The 14,461-nt window shown below is 47.2% G+C and overlaps 1 protein-coding gene across 3 annotated transcripts in view; it reads right to left on the bottom strand.

The window, feature by feature from the left end:
• LOC122379743 (proline dehydrogenase 1, mitochondrial-like) overlaps nucleotides 1-14,461 on the bottom strand; it is an 85,720-nt gene that overhangs the window by 42,625 nt on the left and 28,634 nt on the right. For all 3 annotated transcript variants that reach the window (XR_006256381.1, XM_043362581.1, XM_043363419.1), the window contains exons 4-5: nucleotides 8,626-8,666; nucleotides 5,221-5,373 (exon numbers count right to left, since the gene is read on the bottom strand). Coding sequence is in view for 2 of the 3 variants with exons in the window: in XM_043362581.1 (XP_043218516.1) it covers nucleotides 5,221-5,373; nucleotides 8,626-8,666 (194 nt within the window). In the remaining variant the exon portion in view is untranslated. The remainder of the gene's footprint in view (nucleotides 1-5,220; nucleotides 5,374-8,625; nucleotides 8,667-14,461) is intronic.

The raw sequence follows: 14,461 nt of genomic DNA, 5'->3' as shown, positions 1-14,461 counted from the left end.
AATGCGATGTGACGCAAAAATATGTAAAAGAGACCATCGACCATTTAAAGCACAAGTATGAGTTGTCGTTTAGATTTACAAATCAGTCATGGGTTTTTCCACGTGTATCTATGTTAGGATCCCTAGGCACGCTAATATCTACAATAGCGAAGTTAGTAATATTCAAAGCAAAATATAACTCAAGTATTCCACACCTTCAGCACTTTTTATCCTTAGTCAAAATTGAAGCATCAAATGAAGAGCGTTACGCGTTGAAATCAAACTCAATGCAGTCACATGTCCTTAAATGGGGCAGGCTTGCAAACATATCAAGAGAAACAGATAATTCACAACCCATTTCGAGTCCTTGTTCCTTGACAACTGAGTCCATTGTTCTTCCGGCGCGCACCGGGTCCCGGGTGGGGGTGGGGCGCTGGCTGCGCCGGCCGTCTGGTCCGGATTCGCCCGCCCTCCGTTCTCTGCCCGCCCGGTCCTCCGCGTCGGCTGCCCGCGGCGGCCCTGTCGCTGCTGCTGCCGCCGGCGCGGTCGCCCTGTGCTCGTCCGCTGTGTTGGCTACCGAGCGACGACAAAACGTGTGAACTCTGTATGTGTGCTCTAAAAATGCCATGACAACGAACAGTGCTAATATGTACAGTGCTAGGTACAGTGGGACACTGACCCTGTCCATCCCCACTCGGGAAACAGTTTGTGTGCTCATCGTTTCCTGTGTTTTGTTATGAGATGCGTTCGTCCTCAGTTGTTTGGCTTCTAAATAAACGAAAAAAAAAGAAAATAAAATAATAATTTTTCCTGTGGTTTTTCCTGAATAGCAAGAAAACGGCGCCGCAAAATTTTCAGTACCTTTCCGGACATCAATTTGACACCTTCACACAAAATTTCAAGCCTTAGGTCACCTTAGGTCAGGAGTCATTGAGGTCAAACTGAGGTCATGTTCCAGCAAAAATGATCAAAAAACATGAAATCTTGAAACGCCCACAAAAGCTGCAGTTAACCCGCGCCCTGCTGGGGGGGGGGGGGGTGTTTGAACACCCCCCCTGTGGTTTTTCGCGAATATCTCAAAAACGGCGGCGCGGAGCGCCGCCGTTTTTGGTACACCTTACCATACATCAATTCTACACATGTTGTGAAAATTTCAGACCAAGGTCATTCAAGGTCAGGTCACCAGGTCACTTGAAGTGACCTCACCTCATAAAAACTTTCAATGTCTGTCATAGCTACACCGAGTGACCGATCGCTTTGAAACTTTCAGCGATTGCTAAGAGCAATAGCATGTACAAAATGTTTATCTCAGAATTTTGATATCGATGACCTAAGGTCAGGTCAATTTTGCGACCTCCCCATTATAAGTCAATGGGAGAAAATTGAAATGCGCCTCTTTTGGATGAAAGACATTATAAACACTCCCAAACACCGAATTACAAGTGGTTTAGACACACTGAACTTGAAAATGGTGTCCGTGACCCTTGTTTATGCCCTGAGGTCATCTTAGGTCACGAATGGTATCTAACAGTTTTTCGCAAATAACTTTTGATAGAGGCATGCTAGAGCGATGAAAACGCCTTAGATGTGTTCAGCTCGACGATACGGATCGACTGATATGCAACATGACCCTTTCCGGTCAGGTCATGACCTTGACCTGAGGTCAAATTTTCAAGTTGACCTTTCAAGGTCAAGACATAGTTCATTCGATGCGTCTTGACGAGAGGAACACGATGCCGGTAAAAGTAAGCTCGTACAAGGCTTGGGTCAAAAGTTATTGCAGAAAAACTGTTTTCGAAAAAATCGGCTATTTTTGCAGTTTTTGCCCCCTGCAGGCAAAACTGTTGACGTTAGGTCAAATCTGAGAGAATTACTCAGAAAGGGCGTTAATAGGGCTATCGAATGCGCTTTTCCGCGGCGCTGTAGCTCTATTGGTTCCCGTGTTATGCGTTGGCTTCTTGGAAAATTTCGACATTCGACCTGGAAATCGGCGAAATTTTGCCTTCAATGACCTCTGGTGACCTGACCTTTGACCTGACCAAAAAATTGACCGAAGTGATTTCGTCATTATTTTTTACGCTCTTTCGAACGCCGCTTTCCGCGTATCGCTACGTGGCCCAGGAGCCGAGTTACAAGGGGGGGTGTTCAAACACCCCCCCCCCCCCCAGCAGGGCGTGGAAATCCAGGACCCCCAGCAGGGCGCGGGTTAACAAGCAATTTCAAAATTCTTTATGTGGCTGTGTAGAGAAAAGACGGCGCTACAAAACTGTACTCTCGAATTTTCAAAGTTTTGGATTTTGACCGAAAAAAATAAGAAACTGATTTTTAAAAGAAAAACGCAAAAAAATCCCAATTTTTTTCGAATTTCGCAAAAAAAAACGGAATATATATATATATATATATATATATATATATATATATATATATATATATATATATATATATATATGTTACAGGCAAAGTGAAAACTCGGGCATTTTGCAAAACGCCTAGGCAATTTGCAAAATGCCTGACCGGCCAGGCATTTTGCAAAATGCCCAGGCAGTTTGCAAACTGCCTGACACACCAGGCATTTTGCAAACTGCCTGAAATATTTTCCCAGGCATTTTGCAAAATGCCTGACATCAAACTCGCACTAGCGACGATGTATAGGTAAGCATCATTTGTAACTGCCGCTTACTCGCTGTTAATCGCTGTCAATGCGCACCAAGTGAGGGGACACTGCGTTCTCCGGGTAGCGCCGCCGAGTTCAGGTCACTGAGCCCCAGCGGCCGTCGGGTGCCAAGCACCGGGCGTGGTTTCGTGAGTAAACATGCGCTCGGTACAATGATTGTACTGTTTCTAAGAGCTCTTGGTGGCTTTTTGAAAATACTATGGGTGGATATTGATCAGAAAAGAATACTCTTCCAATTTACGAAAATTTGATTGTTACACGTTTAGGTACATTATCAATCGTCTCTGCCGCAACAGCTGCCCACCAGGGCAGAATACTGGACATCGCAGCTTTTATACACACGGCTACAACTCCGCATATACGAAAGGTACGGAGACGGTCGCTCAAGTCCATTCAGCGTTGGCTCCATCTCGACAGAATTGACGCAAAACGTATAGGTATACAGAGTGTCACGAACTTGATACGCGGTTGGCGTGGTCTTGTCCCTACATGTCCCTCCTGAGTGCTGAATGGATGTAATTTTAACGGGTCCGGCACCAGGGCATCTGGTCCAGAGCACTCGGCATCTAAATCGGCCATCCCCCGGTATCTGAAGATTTTACCCTGAAGCTGAAGCCGCTCAGCCTCAGGCTGCAACCCTGACTTACCGGACTTACCGGATAATGAGGACGTGAGGCGATATTTGCCGTTTTCACGACGGCCATCTGGTACACATTTGGTTCACATCTGGTGTAGATTAGGTGCATATTTGGTCAAATTAGGTTCAGTGTGTCTCTCAATAGCTATCAGCTAGGGTTGTACTAATTGCTTATATACCTCCTTTGTCATATTATCAGAGAGCATCATCGGTTAAAACACTGAACTAAATTCATAAAATAAAGATATTTGCTGTATTAAGAGAGATTAGGTGCATATTTGGTCAAATTAGGTGCACTCACCGGATAGCCCGTCGTGAAAACGGCTATTAGAGCTCTTCTTAGTCACTAACCGTCCCGACAAGCAGTTCTGGGCCAACAGCAGCTCAGAGGTGCTGCACCGTCGAGGCGGTGAAGCACCCACTGGGCACTGGGGATTCTCGTTTGGGGCATGATGGGCTACAGAGGCCTATTTGAGCTTCACCAGGTGCCGCGGGGACAGACCATGTGGCCGCTGATAACTTGTCAGCGAGGTGCTGGAGAACACTGACGCAACTACGATGCAATACATTTCGGGACACCAGTACAACATCCCGCAAGAATTTCGTGACACCCGTATTCGTGACCGTGGAATGTGTCAATGTGAACACAACACATGTGAAATGTGTTGTGGGGTCAGTCACAGTGGAACGTTTATGATCAACGGCTGTAGTAAACAAAAACGGTGGAATATATGGAAACCCAGGCATTTTGCAAAATGCCTGGCGGGTCAGGCATTTTGTAAAATGCCTAGGCAGTTTGCAAAATGCCTGGTGGGTCAGGCAGTTTGCAAACTGCCTGGGCATTTTGCAAAATGCCTGGCGGGTCAGGCATTTTGCAAATTGCCTAGGCATTTTGCAAAATGCCCGAGTTTTCACTTTGCCTGTAACATATATATATATATATATATATATATATATATATATATATATATATATATATATATTATCTCCATACCAACTGTAAGATCGATACCTCCTATTTTCGCCAAGTTATAGTTTAAAAAAAACTGTTCAAAATTGCTGACGTCAATTTTTTTAATTCAATTTTTAGCAATTCTAGACCACGTAGCGCAAAACAAAGACCACTTTGAGACATAGGCGGCGGAACGGGGAGGGCACCGAGGCACCGTGTCCCCTTTGATTTTGGCATTTTAACATTAGCCCTATGGGCGTTACATGGAAATAATGGGACCAATAGTCGGCAGTGCCCCCCCCCCCCTTAATTGAAGGTGTTTCGCCGCTACTGCTATTAGACTCCCCGTGACGAGCTGCATCGATACTCACTACTCAGTTTATGCAAAAATATCAACTTTGAAGTTTGACCTTATTTAACCTGGCCTTGACCTGACCTTAACCAGGACATAGCCTAAACTCGCCCCAAAGGCTGCCTGACCCACATAATCGCATTTGTCATGTAAAAATGGACCATAAAACATGTATCACATGATATTTTCATATTGTGACCCTCAGTGACCTGACCTCTGTGACCTGATCTGGCATCAGTGATCTCAAATAGCACAATATGTGTTTGACGAACAAATCCCCATCGATGATTTTCAATGAAATGCATTTTACTCGATTTTACAACACATTTCTTGAAATGTCTGTAAACGGCGAAAATTTGACATTTAAACTGACCTGTGACGTCATCGGTTTAACCTAGGTCAATGAAATAGGGTCACAAGGTAGTTGCACGCTCGGATTATGCTATCCAACACCGTTTGCTGCTTGTCGCTATGTCGCGTGGTTCTCGTGATCTTAGGGGGGAATGCCCCCCCCCCCCCCCTAAGGGCGCGTTGCTCGGCAGATTCCAACGGGGCGCGGGTTGAGGCTTCATAGCGCAGACAAAGCGACAATTTTGTTTGAAGATCAGTCGTCCAATCGAACTCACCTGACACAGCCTCGATACTCTTGAGGAACGTCTCCATGTTCTTTTCGCACTGCGCCTCGTTCATGTAGAAGTAGGTGCGAGCGCTCTGCACCTTGACCCGTCGGTCAGCGAACTCCCTGTGTGCGTGGTAGCGCGCCATCGGGTCCTTTTGAACTGCCGGCCAGACACCCCGGTCCCGGTCACAGCTGCCGACTGTACTGTCCCAGCGCATCAACACAACATACACAACACAACCAACATAGACAACACAACATAGACAACACAACCAGACAACCCGGTCACAGGCCGACTGTCCCAGCGCATCAAAACAACATACACAACACAACCAACATATACAACACAACATAGACAACACTACCAGACAACCCGGTCACAGGTCGACTGTACTGTCCCAGCGCATCAACACCACATACACAACACAACCAACATAGACAACACAACATAGACAACACAACCAGACACCCCGATCCCGGTCACAGGCCCACTGTACTGTCCCAGCGCATCAACACAACGTACAACTGTCCGACTGTCCCAGCGCATCAACACAACACACACAACACAACCAACATAGACAACACAGCCCGGTCCCGGTCACAGGCCGACTGTACTGTCCCAGCGCATCAACACAACATACACAACACAACCAACATAGACAACACAGCCCGGTCCCGGTCACAGGTCGACTGTACTGTCCCAGCGCATCAACACAACATACACAACACAACCAACATAGACAACACAACATAGACAACACAACCAGACAACCCGGTCACAGGCCGACTGTCCCAGCGCATCAAAACAACATACACAACACAACCAACATATACAACACAACATAGACAACACAACCAGACAACCCGGTCACAGGCCGACAGTCCCAGCGCATCAACACAACATACAACTGTCCGACTGTCCCAGCGCATCAACACAACATACAACTGGCCGACTGTTCCAGCGCATCAACACAATATACAACTGTCCGACTGTCCCAGCGCATCAACACAACATACAACTGTCCGACTGTCCCAGCGCATCAACACAACATACAACTTGATGGGATAAAAAACGAGATTTTGTCTCTATTCATATTTTTAAAAAAATCCTTTAAGGGTGAGCAAATGAAAACGTAATTTAGTTGGATTGTCACAACTAAGGAACGAAGTATAACTGAGGCATAAAGGTATAGGCATAAAGTCTAGGTAAGCACAAGTCGCAACATTTTCGGCAAAACAAATTGAAGGCAGTAACCGACGCCAATCTGAAACATTAGAACAGTGAAATAACGTTTCAGGCGAGCGATAACACATACCATAACTACACAGCCGTATCAATCGGATACCAAGTATTTTTAAACTAATGCTTAATCAGCACTAATGTGGTGATTAGTAGGTATTGCAAAGCCAATACCTATAATCAGGATTAATGAATTATCAGCTATGTATTATCTGATGGTATTGACACAAACAATTTGATTTATTGACCGGTTTGATTAATCACCGATTAACAACAACAATAAAGTCAAATCGGTTATTGGTATTTTCCGACAGATTCGTTTGGCATAATATTTGGTTAAGTTTTCCTGTCTTAAAGGATATTATTACCTCATTCCCTATAAGAAGGACTGTTTTTAACAAACGTTTAACAAAAATAATGCTACAATGTAGCATTATTTGCTTCATTTGCATCATTTGTTAAAGACCAAACCAATGTAGGTATCCACTACCCATGGTGCACAAAACAGAACTTACCTGTAACGAAAATATTAAAATCAAATCACTGCTACATTTAATTTAGTAACTAAATGTATAGGTAAAAAACTAGGCCGTAGGGTAAGTGAGTTTAACACGTAAGTTTGAACGTACATATTTATTATCCAGAGAAGGTTGAGAAATATACAGACGATGTCAAAGTTCGCCATTTCCCGCATCGGTATTGCCAAATCTGAGCAAAGGCCCTGTGCTATCAATTAAAGTTTTATTCAATATTCAGTAACTAGAAGCTTCCGGAGACCTTGCTCTTTGTGCTTGCTTGCACAGCCACTGCTGGAAACGTGCCACGCCTACTGCGCTAAAGGTGAGAGGTGAGCGGATAGGTGCTGACTTGAATGAAATGCTATTCATAATTTCATTTACATCACATTTGTTGTGTTCTATCATAGGATGGCCTCAACTTCGATGTAGTTGAAACGGGTCGCGTTCTATCATTTAACACGACTGTGCCGTGCGGCGAGCGGGCATTCCAGCCCTACCTGCGGCCGCTGGTCGGCCCGAGTCTGGCGTCCTATACGCTCCGCAGAAAACAGTTCAGAGAACAGAGCATATTCAGAGAACAGATGTCAGCGACCTAAGTCTGACGGGGAAGTGCCGGCTCTGTTCTGCGGAGGGGCGGCGCCTCCACCGGGCACGCGCCTGGATTTACCACATCCGCCTTGACCGTCCCACATCTATAACTCAGCTCTCCACAACACACGAGAAACAATTACAAAATGGACACCAGAGTGGGAAATTCTCCGTCAGGCAGCTATAGTTCGGTTTTTCATTGAGTTCGACCTTCACTGTAAACACCCTTTTGAACACAGCATGAGTCAGGGAAACAGGAGCCAGGTGGAAAGAATTTTGACAAAAATTGATCGTGTGTGAAATCAATGTGCGCCAACCAGTTTCCTCAGTAATTCAGCTAGCAATTATCGTGCTGTGCTCAACGAGACGATTAGAGTGAGAGTCGAACACATAAAAAAACGAACTACATATAGTCACTTGTGACTGGTCAGAAGACTATTGTGTATGACGGAGCACTTTCGCTGATTGACGATATTACCAACCATTGTTCGCGGCCAGGGAAACACTCACCGGTCAACTCCTGCTCCCCACCACTCACCAGTGAGAGCTGCTGCCGGCTCTGGGACACTCACTGGTCAACTCCTGCTCCCCACCACTCACCAGTGAGAGCTGCTGCCGGCTCTGGGACACTCACTGGTCAACTCCTGCTCCCCACCACTCACCAGTGAGAGCTGCTGCCAGCTCTGGGACACTCACTGGTCAACTCCTGCTCCCCACCACTCACCAGTGAGAGCTGCTGCCGGCTCTGGGACACTCACTGGTCAACTCCAACTCCCCACCACTCACCAGTGAGAGCTGCTGCCGGCTCTGGGACACTCACTGGTCAACTCCAACTCCCCACCACTCACCAGTGAGAGCTGCTGCCAGCTCTGGGACACTCACCGGTCAACTCCAACTCCCCACCACTCACCAGTGAGAGCTGCTGCCGGCTCTGGGACACTCACCGGTCAACTCCAACTCCCCACCACTCACCAGTGAACTCCTGCCGGCTCTGGGACACTCACCGGTCAACTCCAACTCCCCACCACTCACCAGTGAGAGCTGCTGCCGGCTCTGGGACACTCACCGGTCAACTCCTGCTCCTGTTCTCCTGGAGTGGAGCACGACCTGGGGACGAGGCCAGCTCCTGTCACTCATCTCCGGACGACCGCGCGACAACACTCGCTGATTCAATAGTAAAACAACAAAACAGTTCCACATCATTGTTGTAAAACTATTGCTTTCAAGAATTAAAAATGACAAAATAAGTATCAAGAGAAGTGCTCCACATAAAGAGATGCCAACCAGATACTGTTGCCTACGTTACGCTACTGAAGCTAGTTAAGTGAAGGGAACATACAGCGGTGCACGTGTGGTGTTGATGACAGCGCTATTGTAACGTGTGCGTGAACATGAAGTTAACATTCAGAGGTAATCAAGGATTGCTAATCAAGGACAACGTTTTCAATATACGTTATTGACCATTCAACCACAATTTATATTCCGACTGAGCGCAAAACAAGTCACGGAAACAATATCACGGAAAATTGATACGGTATGAGCGGCACAGTCCGGATTAAAAACGCTTCTGAACGACAATTATTTGCACTAGGGTATATGTACACGTACATTGTACAAATTCAATTTTAAACTATCCCGTACTCCTCTATCATGTGGAGCATAATAATGTGTTATATTTGCAACCCCTCGAGGCGAGAATATAGCTTTAGATTTATCCTGAATAATAATGTCGAAATAATTTAATTTGAGTTTATTTCGGGGTGAACAAAAAACTGATGTAATTATAAACTCTGGAGCTGATAATAAAAAGTTTTAGCGTTGCATCAGGGGGAGGCACTCGCCTTGGCCGTATATGGGCCAGAATGTCTAACGATTTCCGCCATGTTGTGTATACCAAAGTCTTGAAAAGTTGATCACTGCAATCAAACTGCAAGCATGAAGCAGCAGCACTTTTGAGTAGTGTACCTCTCACTTAACTGCACCTCTGCTACCGTACATGCAATTTACATTTGTATATTTCTGGTATACACAACATGGCGGAAATCGATAGACAAAAACAAGTCACCAATGCTCCTTCCAGTATATATAAGAGTTCAGTGCGTTGCATTAACCCTCGCCAGCCGGGGGAGGGGAGGCGGTGTCCCCCTCAAAGAGATTTTTCGCGATAGCTCGTAACACGCCGGCGACAGAGACCTGAAATTGAGCATACCTGACCTTTAATGCAAGCTGGATCTTGCAACACCAGCCGCATTTTCAAGTCAGGTCAGGCCACTGACCTATAACGTCAAAAGTGAACCTCTGCACGGTCCTAAAATGTCGCAACTTTGCAACGCCCTTAGTGCCAGAGAAGCTTTCACAGGGAGATGAAAAGTACAGGACCTAGTATCCTCCAGAGGTCTCACAACATGTATATCTCGGACTTTTCTTAAAGGTCACATAAGGTCAGATCGGTCACGTGGCCTCACCACAAGGTATACGTCAACAGATAAATATGGAAACTGTTAGTTTTGCAACAGGTATGATCTAAACCTAGCTCAAGCATATAACATCATGACTTCACGCATTCCCTGCAAGGTCGAATGCTTCACTTTGGCATCGCTTCACTAGGGTCATAGGAGTTTGAAGTTTTTCGTCAATAACTCCCGATCACATTGAGCGAGCGAATCGAGGAAGCCTTCAACGGATCCGGGAAGACCTGCCAAATCAAATGATATGCAATATGACCTCTTTGGAGCAGCTTCGTGACCTGGGTGGCTGTGATCAGAGCGGCTCTGAGTGGCGCTTAAGTCGACCTAACCTTGACCCGAGGTCCACACTTAAAGTTGACCTTACCCGAAAGAAAGTATACTATTCGATGCACCTAAGCAAGATAAACACAAATGTCCCAAATTCCCGGCTCTACGACGATTTTTGGCGAAGTTCATTACCCCCCCAAAAAACTGCGCCTTGGGGCAATTGATCTGACCTCAGAGATAACCGGTTGACCTGATACCTTGAAATCGGGTACCAATCGCTGCGTCTCGTAGCGGCGCACACACACTCGTTTTTCCTCCAAGCTGCTAGCAATTTGAAGCAATTAGGGGCGAAAAGGCGAGGGTGTCGTCCCCCCCCCCCTCCCTCGGCTGGGTCGTATGTAGAAAACCAATAGGTCCGGTGAGGTTTAACCCGCGCCCCGTTGAGGTTTAGCAGGTTCCACGTCCTGTTGGGGGGGGGGGGCAAAAGGCCCCTTTCGTATCTCCGGAACAAAAAAAAAACGGATCGGAAAAATTCAAACGGCACTCGAAAGAGCTCATCGAAATGCATAAGCTAGGATATCGATGACCTTGATATTTGACCTCCGACGTCACAGGGTCATATCAAGGTCATATCAAACAAGGTCATACGAAGGTGAAACAAGGTCACACAAGGTCATATCAGTTCAATTTACAGTGACGAGAAGTCGGTCATAAAAATCTGCTACTTTTTCAGTCATTCAAATGGCTATATCTCTGGCAGTTTTAGAGATATTTTGTTAATGTTTGGCATGTGTAAGGCCCGTAACGGCTTCTCTGACATATATTGTTTCTTACCTGTTTTGATATTCGGCTGCGGCACGGCTGCCTTGCGCTCGGCTGATGTGGAACACTTAGACAAAGTGCAAGCCAGCTGCGTGAAGGCTGCGTTTGGACTTCCGCGCTCTGCACATCACTACGCCTTGATGGACGCCTCAGGTATTCCCACAGTCCAAGAGGAATTGAGAGGTGAAATCTTACGCACCTTCAGATCTGCGATGTGCACCCGCCACCGTCTACAGCAAGCCCTCATCACTTCACTGGCAAAGCTGACCCTGAATCCCAGTGAACTGGAGGGCTCATTCGTGATGCAGGTAATCGGCATGCTGAACAATGACTTCAGAGAAGTGCTGGAACTTGCCGCTGGTGGTCCGGTAGATAGTGACCGGGTTCGGACTCCTCGCATGCCAGATGGCCTGAAAGACAGCTTGAAGTTTGTTTTACAAGGCAGTTGCGAGGCATCCCGGCGACTACTAAGGCTGCTCACCTGCTACTGACCGCCCTGCAGTTGACTTGTTACACTCTGTTATTACTTATTGTTATCAATTGTCGCACAATGCGATGCTAAATAAATTATGATGATGATGATGATGATTAGTGATTGGGGGCGTTGGCGCCGTTGTGGGTGGCCACTGGCCAGCGCAGCGGCGTGCCGGCCAGGTCGGCCGTCTGCCCGGCTGACCGTTCCGGCGCGGCCGGCCGTCCGTGCCTGCCGCTCTGCCGGCGCGGCGGTACCGGGCGACCGATAAACACAGTGAGCCGACGCCGGCGGGACACACCCCCCGAGTGTACCGGCGCGACCTCGCAGCGACAGCACGGCCGCCCGACGGGCATAGCACGGCCGCCGGACGGGCATTTGGGACGGCCGTAGGACGGTCATAGGACGGTCATAGGACGGCCATGGGACGGTCATATGACGGTCATATAGGACGTTAATAGGACGGTCATATAAGACGTTAATAAGGCGGTCATAGGACGGCCATATAGGAATGCCTTAGGACTTAGGACGGTCATAGGACGGCCATGGGACGGTCAAAGGATGGTCATATAGGACGACCGGACTGCCATGAGACAGCCGAAGGGACGTCATTAGAACAGCCATAGAGCAGCCATTGGACACTGGACAGCCATAGAACAGCCATAGAACAGCCATTGGACAGCCATTGGACAGCCATAGAACAGCCATTGGACAGCCACAGAACAGCCATTGGACAATGGACAGCCACAGAGCAGCCATTGGACGGCCAAAGGACGGCTACAGGACAGCCATAGAACAGCCATTGGACGGCAACAGAGCAGCCATTGGACGGCCATAGGACGGATACAGGACAGCCATTGGACGGCCATAGGACGGCTACAGGACAGCCATTGGACGGCCATAGAACGGCTACAGGACAGCCTGACGGCCATAGGAAGGCCCACCCCGCCAGCTGCTCTATAGGCGAACTCTGTGCTGTAACCGCCTTTTCTGACGGACGCAGCACTCAGGCTCCTCAGATTAGCCTTGAAAAAAACGTAAACCTAGCAACCCATAACAATTTAATTTTTAACCCTCGCCCGTAAGGGGGGGGAGTCGAATGGACCCCCCCCCTCGGTTTTTCGCGAATAAGTCGCGTAAAAAGCGGCCGATCGCAATGATACTTTCAGTACGTTTATCAATTTTATATCTATCCTTACAACTTCATGAACCTGGCCAAAATGACCTTTGACCTGTGACGTATTTCATGAGACCATGTTTGGCCGGAATCGCGCTTCAGCGTACGTCGGCTCGCATTAGCCGCGCGTTTGCAGTCTTTTCGTGGTTTCAAAGTTCAAACGTTCAAACATGTGATTTGATATTGGTCCCATGCATTAAGGTGGATGTCAAGGTCACCTGAAGGTCAGATCAGGTCATTAGCCTTTGATGACCTCGGTTCACTTTTTCGAGTTTTGCATGTTTCTAGACTAATCTTTGGAGCTGAATTCGAATTTGGCAACCATTTGAACATTAACAAAATGGTTTTGGTGCCTTCGTTACATGTGACGAATCTGTCAGAAGCGGTTGACACGTAGGTACTACGAATACCCGGCAAGACCCCTACTGGTTGACCTGACCTGACCTGACCCGACCTGGCTTAAATGCATGAAGACATCATTTGTGATCAATACTAACATGATATTCGTGATCAGCACCCAAAAGAAAACGAAGCAGTCACACTAAAAGACATTTTAACAGGTCCCGATTTTCACGAATTCTAGGTCATTCACCTGACCTGGAAGTCAACCAATGACCTGGGACCTTAAAATTGGGTAGCATCGGCTTCCTCTTGTCACGGGCAACACGCTCGTTTTTTTTTCCGCGATGCCCTAGCTCGATCAGCTACCATTTGCCAAACGGCAAGGGATCCCCCCCCCATATACCTACGTTCGCCGAGCTAGCAAAACACCAATACGGGCGAGGGTTAACCCGCGCACCGACGGGGGGGCGGATATCCGCCCCCCCCCCCCCCCTGAGGTTTTTCGCGAATAGCGGGAAAACCGCGGCGCGTAGTGCCGCGAAATTTGGTATGACTATTTCCTTATCAATTTTACACATGGTGTGCAAGTTTGAACCTCCTAGCTTTCAAGGTCAGGTCATCAGGTCACTTTGAATGACCCAACCTCAAGTCACTTTTTTGCAACTTTGTCACCGTGCCAGAGCTACAGTAGATGTCGGAGGCCTTTGAAAGTCGCAGGATGTTATTAGGTCTTTAGTAGCTACAATTTTTATATCTCGGAATTTTGATATCGGTGACCTAAGGTCAGGTCAATTTCGCGACCTCCCCATTATAAGTCAATGGGGTAAAAATCAACTCCCTGTTTTTACCACTAAAACGGGTCGGAATGGCCCCATATACCATACATGACTTCATATACGATCAACCTTCACTACCTTGAGGTCTGTTTTGCTGTTGGGCAGCTGTGAGGTCATGTGACGTCATCAAAGGTCACCAAAGGTTTTTGGCCAATAACTCCGTACAGGAACAAGATACAGACGCGTGGATGGTCTCATTGTGTTCAGCTCGTCAAGACGCATCGAATGATATGCATGATGACCTCGAGGTCACGTGACCTGAGGTCAACCTTTGACCTTGACCTTTCGAGGTCAACATATATATCATTCAATGCGGATTGACGAGAGGATCACGATGATGCCCTTAGTTTGTTCCTATCTTGACTAATTCGAAAGTTATTCGAGAAAAACTCTCTCCATATTTAGCGCCGCCATTTTGACTTTTTCGACCCCTGTGACGTCATCTTTGACCTGACCTGAAAATGACCTTTGTAAAAATTGTAGATCTTGACCGTGCGTATCCGATGCCGTTTACCGCT

Source organism: Amphibalanus amphitrite, unplaced genomic scaffold (assembly GCF_019059575.1).
Source record: "Amphibalanus amphitrite isolate SeventyFive unplaced genomic scaffold, NRLGWU_Aamphi_draft 000000F_arrow, whole genome shotgun sequence".
Lineage (NCBI taxonomy): Eukaryota > Metazoa > Arthropoda > Thecostraca > Balanomorpha > Balanidae > Amphibalanus > Amphibalanus amphitrite.
The sequence above is the reverse complement of the archived record's forward strand: the minus strand, read 5'-3'. Positions and strand labels throughout refer to the sequence as shown.